This window comes from Hypanus sabinus, chromosome 10, assembly GCF_030144855.1.
Source record: "Hypanus sabinus isolate sHypSab1 chromosome 10, sHypSab1.hap1, whole genome shotgun sequence".
NCBI classification, from domain to species: domain Eukaryota; kingdom Metazoa; phylum Chordata; class Chondrichthyes; order Myliobatiformes; family Dasyatidae; genus Hypanus; species Hypanus sabinus.
In genome coordinates this window covers 27,500,987-27,522,314 of record NC_082715.1, presented here as the reverse complement: position 1 = coordinate 27,522,314, position 21,328 = coordinate 27,500,987, and the positions used below count along the sequence as shown (strand labels likewise).

General features: G+C 37.8%; 1 protein-coding gene across 11 annotated transcripts in view; it reads left to right on the top strand.

Moving 5' to 3' along the window:
- epb41l2 (erythrocyte membrane protein band 4.1 like 2) overlaps positions 1 to 21,328 on the top strand; it is a 168,203-nt gene that overhangs the window by 128,199 nt on the left and 18,676 nt on the right. For 3 of the 11 annotated variants that reach the window (XM_059981556.1, XM_059981552.1, XM_059981551.1), the window contains 9 exons: positions 4,042 to 4,214; positions 5,260 to 5,441; positions 12,557 to 12,592; positions 12,788 to 12,850; positions 13,638 to 13,784; positions 18,381 to 18,542; positions 18,999 to 19,520; positions 19,984 to 20,112; positions 20,470 to 20,568. In XM_059981556.1, coding sequence (XP_059837539.1) covers positions 4,042 to 4,214; positions 5,260 to 5,441; positions 12,557 to 12,592; positions 12,788 to 12,850; positions 13,638 to 13,784; positions 18,381 to 18,542; positions 18,999 to 19,520; positions 19,984 to 20,112; positions 20,470 to 20,568 — 1,513 coding nt within the window. The remainder of the gene's footprint in view (positions 1 to 4,041; positions 4,215 to 5,259; positions 5,442 to 12,556; positions 12,593 to 12,787; positions 12,851 to 13,637; positions 13,785 to 18,380; positions 18,543 to 18,998; positions 19,521 to 19,983; positions 20,113 to 20,469; positions 20,569 to 21,328) is intronic. The other 8 variants (XM_059981559.1, XM_059981553.1, XM_059981554.1 and 5 more) reach the window with 8 other exon arrangements.

The window sequence follows — 21,328 nt, the reverse complement described above, 5'->3', positions numbered from 1 at the left end:
TATTCTGGAAATGTCTTGCAACATTTGACTTTTTGTTGTTTGCTAGTTTCTCATTGCATACTAAGCATACCGGTAAACCAGTCTTGTCCACAGTGGAAGCAAATGAATCTGCCCACATATCATTAAACGTTCTGTTCAGTCACTTTTCTTTTTTTAGAATTCTCCATTGTTAGCCTACCTTGGATTGAAAAATTAAAGAAATCGCGCACTGGCAGGCATTGGCAGTGGTGACGTATATTAATAGCGATAAAAAACACGTTGTAGCGGTGTGCTACATGCAGCGTTAAAATAATGACACGGAGTCGGTAAACTGCAGTCAAAGGTAACTTTATTCGAACTAAACAACCTTGCTTTTAAGCCTCCCTCAACCTGCCCCCCCCCCCCATGGGCGGGGATGCTCCAAAAGACACGTACTCACAAACCCCCGTAGGCTATCTCCCTTAGCCGGAACGCTGGCTAATTGTGAGCCAGTTCGGAAATGGGTTGCCACAACGTTTTATTTAGATTGTACAAGATCACCATAATCTTCAAATTTAGAATTACATTTCAAAAACTAACAAACTAACATAAAATACATTTTAATTATATACTCATCATTTATTTTCCAAAGCCACAGGGAGCCGCAGCACAGAGATGAAAGAGTCGCATGCGGCTCCAGAGCCGCGGTTTGCCGACCCCTGTCCTAGAGCGATTGTTTGCTTGCGCTGTTGGGGAGGTTTTAAACTAATATGGCAGGGAGATGGGAACCCACACAAGAGAAGAGGGAAGTGATGCAGAGACCAAAGCTAGAGTTAGTGAAGAAAAATATAAGAGTAGAGTACATAAAAGTAAAAACCAAAAATCGCATAGGTCACTAGATGCTGAAAGGACAATGAGTATAAGGGCACTTTATCTAAATACCCGTAGTATTACGTTTGTGGAAACAAGATTAGTGAAATTGTGGCACAGGTCAGTACCAAGGCATATGATTTAGCGGCCATTACAGAAACCTGGTTGCAAGGTGGAGATGACTAGGAATTAAATATCCAAGGGTATCAGGTAATACGGAAAGATAGGCAAGAAGGCAAAGGAGGTGGGGTGGCACTCTTAATTAAGAATGAGATCAGGGTGTTTGTGAGAGACAATGTAAGAGCTACGGAGCAGAATGTTGAGTCCATCTGGGAAGAGATTAAGAATAGTAAAGGGAAAAAAATCACTGATGGAAGTTGTCTATAGGCCACCTAATAAAAAATATTGCAGTGGCAGAGGCAATTAACCAAGAAATAACTGTGGCTTGTAAGAATGGAACAGCAGTTGTCATGGGGGATTTTAACTTCCACATAGATTGGGTAAATCAGATTGGTCAAGGAAGTCTTGAGGAGGGCTTCATAGAATGCATCCGTGATGGCTTTCTTGAGCAGCATGTTAGTGAACCTACAAGGGAAAATGTTATCTTAGATCTGGTCCTGTGCAATGAGACGGGTAAGATTAACAACGTGCAGTCAGGGATCCTCTTGGAAAGAGTGATCATAGTATGATTGAAATTTGCATACAGATGGAGGATGAAATAGATCTAAAACTAGTGTATTATGCTTGAACAAGAGAGACTACAACAGGATGAGGAAGGAGTTGGCTAATGTGGATTGGGAGCACAGGCTATTTGGTAGGACAGTTGAGAAATAGTGGAATACTTTCAAAGAGATTTTTTACAGTGTTCAACAAAAGTGTATTCCAGTCAAAAGTAAGGACAGTAAGTGTGGGGAGAGCCAGCCTTGGATAACTAAGGGAATAAAAGATAGTATCAAATTAAAAGTTCGTGTACAAAGTTGCAAAGAGTAATGGGAGACTGGAGGATTGGGAAAACTTTAAAAAGAAGCAAAGAACAACTAAACAAGAAATAAGGAAAGGGAAGATAGAGTATGAAAGTAAATTAGCACAAAGTATAAAAGCCAATAGCAAAAGTTTTTATAAATATATAAAGCAGAAGAGAGTGGCTAAAGTCAATGTAGGTCCCTTGGAAGACGAGAAGGGGAAATTGATATTTGATGATAAGGAAATAGCTGAGGCATTGAATGACTGTTTTGTGTCATTGTTCATGGTGGAGGACACGTCTAATATGCCAAAGAATGATGTTATGGACGAAATGGGAGGTGAGAACCTCGATAAAATCACTGTCACAAAAGAGATGGTGATGAGCAAACTAGAGGGCCTGAAGGCAGTTAAGTCCTCTGGTCCTGATGTGATGCAACCCAGGGTGCTGAAGGAATTGGCAGAGGTTTTAGTAGACACGTTGGTAATCATTTACCAAAACTCTCTAGACCCTGGGCAGGTCCTGGCTGATTGGAAAACAGCAAATGTCACACCACTTTTTTAAAAAGGATGTAGGCAAAAGACGGGCAACTATAGGCCAGTTAGCTTAACATCTGTAGTTGGGAAAATCCTTAAAGCTGTCATTAAGGAAGAAATTGCGAAGCAGTTAGAAAGGAATGGTTCCATTAGACAGACACAGCATAGAGTTAGAAAGGGCAGGTCCTGTTTGAAAAATTTACTGGAGTTCTTTAAGGACATAATGAATACAGTGGCTAGAGGGGAACAAATGGATGTTGTATACTTGGATTTCCAGAAGGTGTTCGATAAGATGCGCATAAGATACTTACAAGATACGGATGCATGGAGTTGGAGGAAGTGTATTGGCATGGATAGTGGATTGGTTAACCAACAGAAGGCAGAGAGTCGGTATAAATGGGTGTTTCTCATGTTGGCAGGGCCTGAAACTGTTTACCATTTACATTGATGATTGGGAAGAGGGGACTGAGTGTAGCGTAGCAAAATTTGCTGATGACACTAAACTGAGTGGAAAAGCAAATTATACAGAGGATGTGGAGAGTCTGTAGAGGGATATACATGGGTTAAGTGAGTAGGCCAAGGTCTGGCAGATGGAATGCAACGTTGATAAATGTGAGATCATCTGTTTTGGAAGGAGTAATAGAAGAGCAGATTATTATTTAAATAGTGAAGGATTACAGCATGTTGTTGTGCAGAGGGACTTGGGAGTGCTTGTGCATGAATTGCAAGGAGGTTGGTTTGCAGGTACAACAGGTTATTAAGAAGGCAAACAGAATGGTGGCCTTTATTGCTATAGGAATTGAATTCAAGAGCAGTGAGGTCATGCTGCAACTATACAGGGTACTGGTGAGGCCGCATCTGGAGTACTGTGTGCAGTTCTGGTCTCCAGAATCAGGAAGGGTATACTGGCTTTGGAGGCAGTGCAGAAGAGGTTCACCAGGTTTATTCCAGAGATTAAGGGGTTAACCTATGAGAAGAGATTGAGTCACCTGGGACTATACTTTCTGGAATTCAGAAGAATGAAAGGGGGTCTTATAGAAACATACAAAATTTTAAAAGGGGATAGATAAGATAGAAGTAGGAAAGTTGTTTATATTGGTAGGTGAGACTAGAACTAGGGGACATTGCCTCAAGATTCAGGGGAGAAGATTTAGAATGGAGATAAGGAGAACCTGTTTTTCCCAGAGTGTGGTGAACTTGCAGAATTCTCTGCCCAGGGAAGCAGTTGAGGCTTCTTCAAATATATTTTAAGATACAGTTAGATAGATTTTTAAATAGGGGAATAAAGGGTTATGGGGAAAAGGCAGGTTGATGGAGCTGACTTTACGGAAAGATTAGCCATAATCTTATTGAATGGTGGGGCAGGCTCAACGGGCCGGTTGGCCTACTCCTGCTCCTATTTCTTATGTTCTTAAAATATTTTAAGTGCATGACTTATGATGGACTGCCTCAATATACATTATAAAAGAGGGAAAACAATGGTATGAAATACTCCCTTTGGTAAGAAGTTTGTATGAGAAGAATTTCACTCAAATATTTACATAATATTTAAATGGTGAAAATGCAGTCTGCTTCAAAAAGTACTCAATGGTTATGATCACATAGCATTTTTGTCTGAGCTGTTTAATAGTTGTTTACTAAGTTTGAAATACTTTGAAATGTAACTGTGTATGTTCACCTACTTTCAACTTTGGACTTTTGAATCATTCTTTCCAGGTTGCTGTCTCCCGAGCAAACCCAAAAAAGCAAGTTCTTGACTTTAGGTTCCAAGTTCCGCTACAGTGGGCGCACCCAGGCTCAAACGCGGGAGGCAAGCATTCTTATTGACAGACCTGCACCGTATTTTGAACGTACTTCAAGTAAAAGAATGTCTAGAAGCCTTGATGGAGGTAGGCGCAGAATGATCCATTCTTGGAAAATGTAGAGTATTTTCTGTTAACAAATTCACAAAGTCTCTTAAATTTAAGTATTTTCAGATAACAGAGAAACCACAATTCAGTTCATATTTCCCCCCCAGAGCTTTTGTAGTTATGATATAATTAGTCACAATTTGAGATGAAGTTAGAAACCGAAAACACCACCATCAGCATTTCACAGCAGCAATATTTTTCAGGTTACTATGACTCTTGAATCATTGTCTTAACATTCTTCTGAACTGTCCTTTTTGGAGGGACCAAAGACAATAAAATTGAAACAGATGCTTCTACTTTGGTACCTGTATATTTTCTCCACCATCTACTAACATTGCTTTTTCTCATAGAAGCCACAAGAGCAATGCAGCATGGATCATGGATACAGAAACTGTGGCCCAACTAATCTTTGCCATCCATGTTGTCCACATAAAGTAGCTTGTCCTAATGATCTGCATTTGGCCCATGTTCCTCCAGGCCGTTTCCATCCATAGATCTATCTGAGTATTTCTTAAATCTGATCAATCTTTATTGTACAGATGAAGCTGCGAAAGTGATTTAATTTAGATCACATTATAGAGATATGTTTTCACTTTGACTTGAAATAGTCTTTTTCTGTTGATCATTGTCGGAAAAGCCAAATTAAATCCACTGAGATTCAATGTGGTAAAACAATAAAACATGCAAACTTCCAAGGAGATGAATACTTTTTATAGGCACTCTTAACTGTCATCAGGGTCCTTCTACCCTTTCAGTTTAACTCAGTTCACAAGGATTCAATATCTACCAATCCTGTGTCACATCTTTGTACTGATTTGTGATAAATTCCAATGTAACAATGATCCTTTATTTTACTCTGTTGAATTATAGATCTGGTAACATCTTTTCTGATATTGGAAAGTATCTAATTTCTCAGGTACGATTTTCAGATCAGGAATAACATGTTTTCATCATGCCACTGTATTTGATATATTAGAATTTATCCAACTGTTGTAATCTAACAGAAATCCTCTTTTTCGAACAGCTCCAGTAGGTGGCATTAATGAAGTGGGTCTCCAGCAGGAATCGTCATGTCTAGATTCAACAGCAGAGGACACTGCAACATCAGCTGCTGTCGATAAAACAGAAGCAGATAAAGAGTTGGCACTAAAAGATGTAACCACTGATTTGAAAGCTTCACAGCTGCAAGTATCTGTGGAAGCAAAGGTACAATATTTTTATAGTTTTTCATTTTTTGGGAGCAATATTGCATTGTTCACAAATGAGAATATAATACAAGACATAGATGTAGTACAGAACTCCTGTCTCCTACATTCCAAATAATTTACCACTGCATTGGCCAGGTGTAATGAGAGGCTTAAAAGCAGGTTTTTTAAATTCAATATGAAGTTGTCAGTCCACCGTGTCTCCACAATGCATTAGGAAGAAAAGTAAGATTAAAGGTCATGATTCATAGTGTCATTGAAGCATGCATCCATGAGACATTAAGGAATGTGAAATGTCAAGATGACTTGTTTTTTTCTTGCAGAAGGGCAATTGACATGTAAAATTCATTAAGAAATCAGTTTTAGAATTGTAACTAACTGGAATGCATAGATTAGGAAAGAAGTGAGGGCTTTCTTGATTAAATGTGAGTAAGGAGCAAGCTCATTGGATTGCTACTTGTTCCAGAATCATGATCGGTGATACATAATGTTTATATAAAATATCTCTTTATTGTTCTTTAAATAAATAACCTGTAGCAGTTTTGAAGTGTTCTTCCTCCCTCATTGATTTTAATCCTCAAAGCCTGCTTGTTTTCCAACTATACTAAGTAATATTTATTCAGGAAATTTAACGCATTAAGTATAGCTACTCAAAATAAGAAAGCTGAAGTATTTTGAAGGAGTTTTCTGGCCAAGCTAGAAGAAATCACAAGGATTAATTAGTAAGGTATTGAATGACAACTCTGCAAACAAATAATTGAAAAAACAAAACATTGCATTGAAAGTATTGCAGAAGAGATATTCAGCTCTGTGTATAACGACACTGCTCAGAAAAAGGCAATGGCAAACCACTTCTGCAGAATTTGCCAAGAACAATCATGGTCATAGATTGTCCATGTTATATGACAAGGCACATAATAATGTGATGTAAGTGTTATCTTTGGAATTAGTAACTAACTGAATGGAGTGGCAATTATGCCACTGAATGTTGAAAGTAAAAGGAAACACTTTTGTGTTTGCTACTGTTGTTCAGGAGGATTTAAACTAATGTGGCAGGGGGATGGGAACAAGTGCAGAGAGACAGAGGGGTGTAAAATGAGGGTAGAAGCAAAAAGTAGTAAGGTGAAAAGTAAAAGTTGCAGGCAGGCAAATCCAGGGCAAAAAGGGCCACTTTGCAACATAATTGCATAAGGGCTAAGAGTGTTGTAAAAACAAGCCTGAACTTTGTGTGTTAGTGCGAGGAGCATTCGTAACATGGTGGGTGAATTGAATGTGCAGACAGTTATTAATGAATATGATATAGTTGGGATCACAGAGACACGGCTCCAGGGTGACCAAGGATTGGAGCTCAACATTCAGGGATATTCAATATTCAGGAGGGATAGACAGGAAAGAAAAGGAGGTGGGGTAGCATTGCTGGTTAGAGAGGAGATTAACGCAATAGAAAGGAAGGACATTAGCCTGGAGGATGTGGAATCGATATGGGTAGAGCTGCATAACACTAAGGGGCAGAAAACACTGGTGGGAGTTGTGTACAGGCCACCTAATAGTAGTAGTGAGGTTGGGGATGGCATTAAACAGGAAATTAGAAATGCATGTAATAAAGGAACAGTAATTATAGTGGGTGACTTCAATCTACATATAGATTGGGTGAACCAAATTGGTAAGGGTGCTGAGGAAGAGGATTTCTTGGAATATATGCGGGATAGTTTTCTGAACCAACATGTCGAGGATCCAACTAGGGAGCAGGCCATTCTAGATTGGGTATTGAGCAATGAGGAAGGGTTAGTTAGCAATCTTGTTGTGCGAGGCCCCTTGGGTAAGAGTGACCATAATATGGTGAAATTCTTCATTAAGATGGAGAGTGACATAGTTAATTCAGAAACAAAGGTTCTGAACTAAAGAAGGGTAACTTTGAAGGTATGAGACGTGAATTAGCTAAGATAGACTGGCAAATGATACTTCAAGGGTTGAAGGTGGATATGCAATGGCAAGCATTTAAAGATCGCATGGATGAACTACCAACAATTGTTCATCCCAGTTTGGCAAAAGAATAAACCAGGGAAGGTAGTGCACCTGTGGCTGATGGGAAATTAGGGATAGTATCAAGTCCAAAGAAGAAACATAGAAATTAGCAAAAAAAAAAGCGGCACACCTGAGGACTGGGAGAAATTCAGAGTGCAGCAGAGGAGGACAAAGGGCTTAATTAGGAAAGGGAAAAAAGATTGAGAGAAAGCTGGCAGGGAACATAAAAGCTGTAAAAGCTTTTATAGATATGTGAAAAGAAAAAGATTGGTCAAGAAAAATGTAGGTACCTTACAGTCAGAAACAGGTGAATTGATCATAGGGAACAAAGACATGGCAGACCAATTGAATAACTACTTTGGTTCTGTCTTCACTAAGGAGGACATAAATAATCTTCTGGAAATAGTAAGGGACCGAGGGTCTCGTGAGATGGAGGAACTGAGGGAAATACGTATTAGTAGGGAAGTGGTGTTAGGTAAATTGAAGGGATTAAAGGCAGATAAATCCCCAGGGCCAGATGGTCTGCATCCCAGAGTGCTGAAGGAAGTAGCCCAAGTAATAGTGGATGCATTAGTGATAATTTTTCAAAACTCCTTAGATTCTGGATTAGTTCCTGAGGATTGGAGTGTGGCTAATGTAACCCCACTTTTTAAAAAAGGAGGGAGAGAAAAACCAGGGAATTATAGACCGATGAGTCTGACATCGGTGGTGGGGAAAATGCTAAGAGTCGGTTATCAAAGATGTGATAATAGCACATTTGGAAAGAGGTGAAATCATTTGACAAAGTCAGCATGGATTTGTGAAAGGAAAATCATGTCTGACAAATCTTAAAGAATTTTTTGAAGATGTAACTAGTGGAGTGGATAAGGGAGAGCCAGTGGATGTGGTATATTTAGATTTTCAAAAGGCTTTGGACAAGGTCCCACACAGGAGATTAGTGTGCAAACTTAAAGCACACGGTATTGGAGGTATGGCATTGATGTGGATAGAGAATTGGTTGACAGACAGGAAGCAAAGAGTGGGAGTAAACAGGACCTTTTCAGAATGGCAGGCAGTGATGAGTGGGGTACTGCAGGGCTCAGTGCTGGGACCCCAGTTGTTTACAATATATATTAATGATTTAGACAAGGGAATTAAATGCAGCGTCTCCAAGTTTGCGGATGACACAAAGCTGGGTGGCGGTGTTAGCTGTGAGGAGGATGCTAAGAGGATGCAGGGTGACTTGGACAGGTTAGGTGAGTGGGCAAATTCATGGCAGATGCAATTTAATGTGGATAAATGTGAGGTTATCCACTTTGGTTGCAAGAACAGGAAAACATTATTATCTGAATGGTGGCCGATTAGGAAAAAGGGAGGTGCAACGAGACCTGGGTGTCATTGTACACCAGTCATTGAAGGTGGGCATGCAGGTACAGCAGGCGATGAAAAAGGCAAATGGTATGTTGGCATTCATAGCAAAAAGGATTTGAGTACAGGAGCAGGGAGGTTCTACTGCAGTTGTACAAGGCCTTGGTCAGACTGCATCTAGTAGAGTATTGTGTGCAGTTTTGATCCCCAAATCTGAGGAAAGACATTCTTGCCATAGAGGGAGTACAAAGAAGGTTCACCAGATTGATTCCTGGGATGGCAGGACTTTCATATGAAGAAAGACTGGATCGACTAGGCTTATACTCACTAGAATTTAGAAGATTGAGGAGGGATCTTATTGAAACGTATAAAATTCTAAAGGGATTGGACAGGCTAGATGCAGGAAGATTGTTTCCAATGTTGAAGTCCAGAACGAGGGGTCACAGTTTAAGGATAAAAGGGAAGCCTTTTAGGATTGAGATGAGGAAAAACTTCTTCACACAGAGAGTGGTGAATCTGTGGAATTTGCTGCCACAGGAAACAGTTGAGGCCGGTTCATTGGCTATTTTTAAGAGGAAGTTAGATACGGCCCTTGTGGCTAAAGGGATCGGGGGTATGGAGAGAAAGCAGGTATAGAGTTTTGAGTTGGATGATCAGCCATGATCATACTGAATGGCGGTGCAGGCTCAAAGGGCCGAATGGCCTACTCCTGCACCTATTTTCTATGTTTCTATGTTTTAGCTCACTGTCCAGGTACACAAGTTTACAGAGTCTACTAAATATTGAAAAATTTAGTGTCAGAGCATAAATTGCATTAGTGGTAATGTTAAGTTAGTAATAGCTAATATTATAATTCAGTAATGAAATAAGACCATGGTTTATAAATTTAACCAAATAGGTTTGATTGGGGGGTGGGGGAGGGAGGGAAAGTTCAATAATCATATACATAATTTATTAGTGTTTTGTATTTCAAATTGATTATGTCCACAGGAGGAATATTGACTAATTATTGTGCAAATTGTTTTGCTTGTTTTTCCTTTGTTGTTTACTCTACTCATCTTGTAAAGACTATTGTTAGTCTTCATTCGTTTGAAATGTGCAACACTTCCTTGTATGACTCTCTGACTAATATTTCTCTTTTTGTTTCCTTTGCCCTCTTCTTTCTGGAATATGAACGTGTATACACTTTGAATTTAATTTAGTTTCGCAACATTTGTCCACCATCTCCTACATATTCGAGCTATTCACTCCCTTCTAATCTCTTTCCTATTCCAGAGACAGACACTCTGTCTGACATTTCAGAAGATAGTGCATTTTCAGTTGGTGAATTTGACCAAGAATGTATTTCTGGGTCTATTTCTTCTCCTGACAGATTATGCACAGTACTTCCAAAGAATGAACCCAGGCTAACCACACATTATCTTGCTCCAGTATTTACCACTCTCTCTCAATGTTCTAATCTTGCAGTACAGGATCAGAAAGAAACCAAAATTAAATCCAGTTCTGTAAGAAAGGCATTGGGTTCTGCATTTCTAAATCTATATAAATGTCTTCTTCCCAAATTTCCTTCATTGCTTGATGAGGATGGGTACATCAGCTTCCCCAGTCTCCCTGATAACTATGTTGCTTTGATACCACCAAGCTTTCAAAAGTATATCCCCATTACATCTCCATCTCTAATTCCTTCCATCATCCTTATCTTTGTGCTGCTTCTGTCCACATCCCAGTCTGTTCCGTTATCGCTCATCCTGTCCCTTCCACTTGCTTTGTCTCTCTGTTACCTGGAGCCTAAGCCGACTACATTATATGGCTGGTATGACAATGACCTGAGTGAGAGAGCAGAGGAAGAGGAGGTGTGTAATTTTGCCACTTAATGCGCAGCATTTAACAAACTTTTTTAATATATTAAAAATAGTTAAGAAGGTTTTTTTTTGGGTTCAGGAAGTTAGGACCATTTTTTATCAATGTTGTATCTTGTATTTTGGGGTCTGATTTTTGACCAATTGCTGTCATTTCGTTGATGTCAAAATTTTCCTGCTGATTTCATAGTTTCTGAATGTACTCTTGAATTAAGTCTGTTTCCACTAAAGCTGGGAGCGGAGAGCCTTCAGACTGATGTGGAATCTATTTGATCTGTAAACATTTTCCACCTCTTACTAAACTCCCACTTGAATGGATGTTTATCACTCATTGATGCAGAACTTTTTTCCAGTGATCTGCATTTTGTGGAACTTGTGCAACAGTTATAGGTCAGCTGCAATGTGCAGTCAGATATGCAATCAGATCAGTGTGTATTGATAAATCTGATGGATTGGTGGAAGAAGCTGTCCCAGAGCCTATTGGTCCTGGCCTTACTCCTGCAGAACAGTTTGCCAGATGGAAGCAGCTGAAGCAGTTTGTGGTTGGAGTGGCTGGAGTCTGTGATGATCTTCCGGGCCCTTTTTATGCACCTGCAGCTACTAGGGTTGGTGCTACTGTCAACAGCTAGAGTTAAGTTTTTCTTTGTGAATTTCCATTTTCATCTGTGCCCTCCCACCTCTATACTCTGCTTGACTGACAGTTTTGGAATTTGAATTCGGTATGTTGAAGCCTTCCAAGTTGATGACAATGTTTTTTTGTGTCAAGTGCATTTCCAATATACTGTATGAAGTAGCACTCTAGATGTATCATATTTCTATGCAAATCTGTCACTTCCAAATAGCTGCCTTCCAAATAAAACCTGTTGTGCCCTTAATCTTCAACATTGATGTAAATTTGCTAATGTATATATATTTCTACAAATTCTAACATTTTATTAAACCTATCACAAATCAGAGGCTCCTCAAGCCTGCTGTACCATTCACTAAGTATTTGACTGATTCAGTCTCAATATTGACACTAATTTCCCACACTCTTGGTATACATTATACCTTCATTCAAGTCGTCAAGACTAATAGTGGAGGCCAAAGCTTTTATCCCTGACACCCGATTGGCTCCTGATTGCTAGTCCAAAAACAGCCTATTTATCATGACTTGTCTGATGGTTAGCCAGTGTCCTATCTATATTGGTATGTTATCCCCAACCCCATGCACTCTTGTAAAGTAACTGTATGTGGCATCTTTATAAATACTTCTGGGATTCCAAGTATGTTATATCTACTAGTTCCCTTTTATTCACCCTTTATGTTACACCTCAAGGAGCTCCATCAAATTTGTCAGATGTGATTTCCCTTAAATGTTGCCTGATATATTTCTATCAGTCCTGCAGTTAGCACCTCAAGACAGATTCTAGCATTTTCCCCAATTATGGATATAAAGTAACTCCTTGTAGTGCCTCATCATTTCTTGATTCCACCCATAAAGTCTCACAGGATGAGTCTTAATTCATCTTCTGACTACTACTGTGACATTCCCCTTAATAAAAAATGTAACTCCCCTCCTCTTTTTCCTCTGCCTCTTGCCTGAACCACCTGTACTCAGTGTATTAGCCAGTCTCCCTCTTAACCATGTTTCTGTAATGGCTGTAATATCCTAGTCCCACATAGCTTTCCAATCTAAGTCCATTGGCCTGATCTGTCAGACCTCTTGCATTGAAATAAATACAGTTTAACCTATTTATGAATGTTGGTGAAAGGTAGAAAAGTATTGCAACTAGAGGCAAGTGAAATAAACAATGTATTTAAGATTGTTATTGTTTGCATTTATTTGTCATTTTTTAAGCAATGGATTAATTTTTTCTTTTTATGACTTACTGAATGCATGCAGACAGAACAGGATGAAACTGCACCTCAACAGCTAAAGGTTGAAGCAACTCAAGTTCTTTCATTCTTTTTCCCATTGGTTTTTGGCTTTGAATGTTTTGGAGTGGCACATGGGATGTGGTGGTGTAGATTTTAATTCTAAAATGTCTTTTTTCTGATTTTTACTGTTTTAGTGCTTGCATGTACATTTAATTTTATTTTTATGTTGGATTTTTTTCTCCTTTCAATTTCACAGAATAAGTCATTGAGCATAGGAGGAGAAAATATTTATATCAGACATAGCAATTTAATGTTGGAGGTTGGTATAAAATAAAAGTATTTAGACAGACTGATGCATTGCACTGAATGACCTTTCACAAGCAGGCCGGCACAGAGAATATTGCATGCAGTGCATGGGAATGGAAATGCGTGCTGCTCTTTGCAAAGCCACATTTCTCAAATTCTGGGCTGTGCTGGGATTAATTTAGAATTTTAGCATGCAGAGGAGACTAAACTGAGCGCCAGGTAGAATTGAAAGCATTTTATTGTGGTTATATTTGGATGAATGAACACATTTACTAACCAGGATACTGTACAAAAGAAAACTAATTGACGTTTCTTGCATAATCTGGTAAAATCTCACTGTTTTACCCAATAATATGCATAATATTTACTAAAATCAGCCACTCCAGTTATCGAGCTAAATGTGCATTTTCTACACCTCGTCTCACTGAATGTTTTTAATTGGTTGCATTAAGTTTATAATAAGAAAAGAAAACATTTGTAAAATTTAAAGCAAGTCTGTTTCACATTTAAACATTATCCTAAAACCACATAAATTGATCTGAAGTTGAATCCAGTTAAGAACATGTTGTTTCTAATTGTTCAGAGCCTTCATCTAGTTATTGAAGTTTGGTGTCAGTGGGCACCCGCTGTTTGGTGTTGCTGCTCAGTAAATAATTCCAACCTATTTAATTACTATCCCAAAAATTCTCAATTGAGAACCTATTTTTCAGTGAGCCATGGTGTTCCTGTGTGTTTCTCATTGTACTAATTTAGTTTTAATCTATTGTCTCATTCTTGTTGTGTACATGTGCGGAAATTAGGACCTTGATAAAACCCAGGAGGATCTATTGAAACATCAAGCTAGCATTAGTGAGCTAAAACGCAATTTCATGGAATCCACACCTGAACCACGTCCAAATGAATGGGAAAATCGGTTGACTAAACCCTTATCACTCCAAACAGAAGGGGTACGTTTTAGAAACAGAGCCTCAGGATATAATATGAAGCATGTTTAATTTGCGTAGCATGTAATTCTTCAACCATAATAGTTGACTATAAAATAATTTTCTATACTTGGTATCAGTATCAATGATTGAGCACATCTATGAGATGACAATAGTGTGTACTTACTGAGCACTACTTAATTTTTCCAATGTTTTTACATGCAAGACAAGGTAGTTGAATCTATCACATAATTAGAAATATGCTGCTGATAAAAGATTTGTTATGATCGTATTGAATGCCAAAACAATGGGGTGCAAATGGCCTGTTTGCAATTAGACTTTTATATTTAGTTTAAATGTCAGTTTTAAACCTACAGGTGTTGTTCCCCTATTCAAATTTTGCTCAAAGCTACTTAAGAATCTTAAACTGCACTTTTCCATTTATGAAATCTCCCAAAGTTAGGTTGAAAACCAGTTTCCATTAATTGGCCCAGTTTGATAAGTTCATCAGGTTTTTACCTAGTTTTTCATTTGTATGTATTAATTGACTGATGGGCAATAGGTAGATGGGACCTCCCATACTGAAGCCATGATCATTATGGTGAAAGGAAGGTTAATTTCTGACCTTAAGGTAAATTGTTTTGCATAAGCACACTGGTTCATGGGGGTTAAAAAGGTAACAAACAAGAACAAGAAGTTAAAAAAAGGTAAATAGCACTTTGTCCTTCATTACCCAGGGGTTGGAGATTAAAAATAAGGCTTTATTGTAATGGTACAGATGTTGGTGAAGCCTTACCTGGAATACTGCATATCTTTTCATTTAAAAGAATGATGGGTTGCTTTGTTCAAAAATGCAAGTTTTACAGGGTAGAAGTTAGGATGTTTTCAGTAGTGGATTGTTTTGAACAAGGGAAGGGGTCATAACTATAAGATGAGGGCTAGTCACTATTTTGTATGTAGAAATCTCATCTTGCAGAGGGTGGAAACAGCATTAGAAGCATTTAAAGTTGAGGTGGATAAATATGAGCGAGATCATGGAACAGTGGGATAAAGGGAAATGGTACAGAAGTGTAAGGCTAGTATAGATGGCCATAATCAAATTAAATAGTGATGCAGGCTTGAAAAGACTAGCCTGCTTACACTGCTAATTTATTGTGTTTTATGTCCAGGCATGACCTGATAAGAGCATAGAATTGTGTCCAAGGTTCCACTTAAGTAAAACTACTGTAGCGTCAGCATCTTTGGGTGAAATTCCAAGTTTATGTACAATAGATCTTTCAAATAAGAGTTGCTTCTTTAATCTAATTAACTTTTATCTGTCACCTGTAAGCTTCATGTTTGTCTTTGTGATATGTTGCTTTTTTTTCTGGTATCCATGAATTGTTTACATCTTTGGCTGTATCCTGTTTGAACAAAACTATTTTGTATTCAAGTCAGAAGCCACTCACTCTTGTAAGTACCACATCAGCAGACCATTTCAAGGGAATGTCATATCTGCATCTTCCATACTGACATTGTCAGCCAGTAAAGCCATGTGATTTCTCTTATTGACACTGTTGCTGTAAAATTAAGGAATGAAGTTCCATAGTTTCTGGGTTACAATTTTCCAAATTAATATACAAAGAGTATAGTCAGCAAGAGGGGTATTTTATTCTATTAACCTGAGAATTTAAAATTGTTGTCCTAGAGATTGAGAAATATTCTGGTTGAAAAGGATAGGACCAGTGAGCAAATCCATTAATAATCAGTAAACATCTTTCTATTTTTTTTTCTAGTTCTTTCAATTGTTTTATCTTTTTGCAGTACACACAAAATGCTGGAAGAACTCAGCAAGTCAGGTGTTGCTTAAGATTTCCAGCATCTGCAAAATCTTTTGTGTTTTATCTTTTTAAATTGGCCTTAATTTTCTTCCAATTCTGTGGCCTTATCTAGATTGAAAATCTCCTGTTTTGCTTCCATTCCCATACCAATGCTGCTGTTGGCATGTGTCAGCTACTCATCCTTGGACCCTTTTACTTCTCATCTCTATGCAACCCTTCTGCAATGCTAACTTGATTTCATTACTTCATCCTTAATTTCATTACCTCCAAATGTGACTAGTTCGGCACATTGTTGGCCAGCCTCTTTTGTTACACTTTCTTTGAATTTTAAATGGGGCTTGTGACCTTTAAATAATTGACTTATTTAAAAATATATATATTCACAAGTTCTTTGAATTAGCTGTTAAACACGACCAAAATGCCAATAAGCTGACTTTATAATTTTCTAATTGTGCAATTTACAGTCATCTTCCTGTGTTCAAAATGTTCCATGAGCTGACTCCAGCTCACTTCTAACTTTGTATATTCTGGATTCCTCCTGTTCCTACCACTCAGCCATCACTGAATAATTTTGTTCATCATTTGTTTCAGTGCTACAGTATCAAATACTTCTGCCTTGACTTCTAACTTGCACAAATTGACCGTGCTATTCTCGAGAAGGATATTGATAGAGTCAAAGTTGCTACCCCAGTCTAGGCACTCTAACCCTTTAATCTCATGGCAAAGCCTAATCAAGTTAACTATGCAATAACACAGGAGTAGCTTCAACAAAAAGAATTCCTAAGAGTTCAGTTTAAAATCAACTTGGCATCATGAGGCATTCTGGGAATATATCATCAATTTGCAGAAAGCTATTTTATAGGCTATTTAGCCTTGTGCTTTCAGCAGCTCTGAATGTCAGACTGGTGACAATTAAAGTTTCAAGCCTGTTAATTTTGTATGAAAGCCCCAATTACAGCAGTTTTCTCTGTCGTAGTGGAAGTACCAGGCTAAACACTCTACCTTTGAAATTTAATGCAGGGTGAGAGTGCAATAAAAAGAACCGGGAACTGTATGGAAGCCATCAGTAATCTCAGAAAATTTTTAGACAGACAGGTGCTTTCACCTGGAACCATGGTCATTACCTCAAGTCTTTGCCACAGGACATAATCTACAGTGGGTTGGAGATGATACAGGAATGTTTGCATTTTTCTGTTTCAATGTCAATGCTTCCCCACTGCTGTGATTTCGTTTTTGCCTCTCCTCCAAACTAAGTTCTACCTTCTTGTAGCTGGGATAATAGGGAGGTAGTGTGGGGGGAAGGTAGTACTCTGCAGTTGGCCACTACATTTCTTTGACTGCATGAAATTATACTTTTGCTCTGAATGAAAGAAGCAAGGGAATGGCAATTGCTCATCTACTCAGAACTTTGTACAATCCCTTTGGAAGGTCAGGATCCGTTGTGCGGCACTTGTTCCACCTGACCTCATTGGTTACAAATGGAACGGCATTGAATATCTTGAGTAAGAACCTAACCCAGATCATATTGAAAACATGAGAAAAGTAGTTTTGCTGTATTAATGTTAACCTAAGAATAAATGCATTCATTTGTATTCACATTGATAGAGGTCAATGAATTGATGCCCTCATCATTCAGAGCTCTGCTGTTTGTTCTCTGTCAATCATGCCTGTCATATTTGAGTTGGCTCCCAATCAGCAATGCCTGTATTTTAAATCGTCATTTTCTTCTTTCTAAGACCCTCAGAGTTCTGTCAGCCTCTCCCTGGTACAAAGCCTCTGAATTAACTCCAGTAATCATACCTCTTTGGTTGTCCCTGAACTTAACTGTATTGCCATTGTCAGCCCTGCCTTTGTGACTTTTAAGGTCTGAAGCTCTGGATTCCCTCTTAAATCTGTCTGCTTCTTCTCCTTCCCATTTAAGGTGCTCTTTAAAACCTACTTTTTGTCTACGCTTTGGCCGTTACTAATATGTCCATGTGGTTTGGCATCAAATTTTAAAGTACCTATATTTTGAGATGCTTTCCTGTTACACTAAAAGCATTATATAAATTGAAATTGTTCATTGTTTTAGTGACCAAAATATTGTGGTATATACTAGTATACTTGATATAAATAGTATATATGAATATAACTAAAAAATATGATTCATTAGTCTTGACTGGAATTTGGTCTTATCAGCAGCTTCTGGAGTAACAAAATAACCAACTTATCCAAAGGCTCTTAAATGGTAAACTGGCTTATTGTAACCTGTACTAAGGTCCAGTGAAAAACTTGAATACCATTCATGCAGATCATTTCAGCACAACAGTGTATTATACAAGAGGAAAATGATTAAATGCATAATAAAATGTAACAGTTATGGAGAAAATTGCATTGCAGGTTGGTAATGAGGTGTAGAGTCATAATGAGCTAAATTGTGAAGTCAAGAATACTGATTGTGATGCATTCAGATAGGATTGCTGTCAATTAATTTGCCATGAAATATTAAAACTTTTCACAAATGCTCCAACATTTGGAATATGGATGATTTCCAACAGGTAAACTGTCATTTAGTGCAGTAAACTGGAGTTCTTTGTAACAATTAATAACAACGTAACTTTTTGAGAATGTAATCATTCAAATTTGGCAATCAGTTTAGACCGATTATATAGGTTTTACGATATGCTGTATGAGCTGTTGTGAACATTTTGCATGTTTTGTTTACAGGTGAAAGATTTTAGGTGTATGCTATAACTTCTCTCATACTTGTTTTCTTCAAGGCTGTTGTCTTAATTTTATTCTCAATTTTCTAACTGCATAGAGCTTAGAAGAGGAGATAACATCGCTCTTATTTAGTAAAGAAAGCTTCTCAACTGGCTTGGTGGCCTCATCTACTATTTCTCAGGCATCAGAGGATGCTGGGTTGAAAGAAAAAGATGCTGCTGAATCTGTTTCTCACATACACGCCAAGCAGCTGTCTGAGGTGCTTTTAGAATGGAATTTATGCTCAGTAATTAAGTCACAGTATGTGTCACATACTACCTTGATTTGTTTTGTCCTGGTCATTATTTGCATGTTCTCACAGTTTTAAGCCATTTTGAATTCTTTTTCTCTTCATTGCTGTGCAATAATGAGTTTAATTATGTATTATACTGAACGCAGCAATTTCATTTGCCGTAATTATTTCCCCCCATAAATTAGTGGTAAAGAGTGACTGCTCATTGTCCTTCAAAACTTATTTTACAGAACAGAATGCTTTCCTACAGGAGCTCAAGATGTGCCATGGTGGTCTTTATTAGAAATCCATCAGCGCATAGCCTCAGTCATGTTATTCATCGTTTATTTTGATTTAAGTTATCATCCTTTAAGTTTGCATGGTTGTATTTCACGTTTCTTGCCTCATTTGATTTTTTTTTTCCCATTCATTTTCTTTGTGTAGACCTCAGATGAGAAACAAAAATCCGAGATGGAGGAGCAGGCAGAGGTTGTAGTAGAAGAAGCAGTAGTGATTGAAGAGGTAAAGAGTGCACCCAGCCATTCAAAAGTAAAACTTGAAAGCTCTGTTGAAAACAGGACAATTTTGCCCCTTGTTGAATTGGCAGCAAAAGAGAGTAATGTCTCATCCTCTGATAGCCATAGTGACAGTGAGGAGGAGGCAGAATACCACCCACAGACCAAGGAAGGAGAAAATATAAAGAGAGACCAAAATGAATTTAAGACACTGACTACAGTAGCAATGGATTTTAAGAATTCAGTAACAAATACTGAAGAAGTGCATTTTCCTGCTACTGTGATACATAAAATGCAGGATGTTCTGGAAGAAGATTTGCAAGAAATGCAAAATGGAAAATTGCAGGAAGCAATGCACAAGCAAGATCAAGAAGATACCAAACCCAAACTAAATGGAGATGTTTCCTATATTGATAGTGATGCTATGCCAGGAGTTGTTTGTTACTCAGAGGTAAATGTTCATAGCATTTGGGTCAGAAGTAAATGTTAATGTGTTGAAGTCCTCCCCAGTATAATACTGCTTCTTTACCTGGTCTGTCATGGGTTTTCTGGAAAAACCTTCGATTCACTCAAATTTTAATAAGGTTACGTTTTTTTCCAAAATGGGCAAACACGATAATCAATTCCTCTCTGCCTGCTTCACTCTTGGTTTCTGGCTGCCTTTCTCACATTAGAGGGCAGGGCAGCCACTATATCTTTCCTTTATGATGGTCCTTTATATTTAAATGCAAACCAGTTGTACCTTTATGTTATTTGCCATACTCTGTTCTATTTTCCATTAGTCCATTTCCAGTGCAAATCTTTTCCATTCTTTAATTTTATGTTAATATTTACCTTCCCTGGTTTTGAAATTTCAGTTAAGTTGAAATCTACTTTTAATATATTTTGGTTTAATTTAGTTCTCTTTCTAATAGCCTCCTGTAGTAAAGACCGAAATGGTGACAATCTCTGATACTGAGAGTCCCGACAAGACTGAAATTACGACAAAAGAAGTTCCAATTGTTCAAACAGAAACTAAAACCATTACATATGAAGCTGCGCAGGTAGACTTATCTTCCTAATGAAAATGGTGAACGGTTTTTCATAGTCTTGATTATGGTTATTTTAAGTTCTGTATAAAATTTTCTAGCCATTAGTTGAAAATGTTAATTTCAAAATTAGAACAGTTCTACATTTTTCAAATGTTGTAGTTGCAATTTCTAGTTTGAAATATGAATCAGCACTTGCTGTAAATAATGGCTAGCAGTAATGATTCCCTTTGGATGTGTTGCATCCTTGTTTTTCCTGTCAGAAGGAATGCTTTTTAATGGATCTACTTTGTTTACCTGATTGGAAATACTAAATACTCAAAGGCACTCAGTTATTATTTCTCATAACTGTACAATTTTATATATTTCAAGGGTGATGGCAGTGGAGACAATGATCCTGGTGTCCTGATGAGTGCTCAGACAATAACTTCTGAATCTTTCTGCACAACCATGACGACCCAGATTACCAAGGTATATAATGTGTAGTAAGCATTATATAAAGAGAGTCTAATTTTGTTTGTTTGCAAGTAAGCTACAGTACTTAATTTAAGAAACACAAAATGTTGTATTGTTTACTCTTCCATAGATGCTGCCTGGCCTGCTAAGTTCCTCCAGCATTTTGTGTGTGTGTGTGTTGCTTGGATTTCCAGCATTTGCAGATTTTCTCTTGTTAATACTTAAGCTGATTTTCTCCATCTATCAAAGTTCATTGCTGAAATTACTGATGTTAATTTATTCATACCAGTTTATTTTCTTTGCATTTATTGTTTTAATTAGTTTGGGCACTTAGAGCCCTTTGGATGGAATAACGTTCCTCCAGCATGTTTTTTTTTGTATTAAATTGCAAAATCTTTTACCAATGTGTTCTTCATTCAAAAAAAAATTGCATAGGTACAGTCCATTTGTATCACATTTCAGTAACATTTGGCTGGGGTCATGTCTACATAACAAATTTTTACTTAATTGTATTCCTTGACCAAACAATTTTGAGATTTTTAACAAAAACAAAATCAAAAAAACTAAACTGACCATTTAACTCTGTTTAGATTCCCACAAATGTGTCCTTACCTCCTGTGTCTGTTCCTGTTTTATTTTAGATTTCCGGTACTTATTAGATTTTTATTTACAGCACTAGTCAAGTTAATTGCTACTTCTGTTCCAGAAATGTCTGACTTGAACTCCCTGACAGGATTTCTGTCTAGTCTTGGTTTCCTTGTTTTCTGTTCCCTCC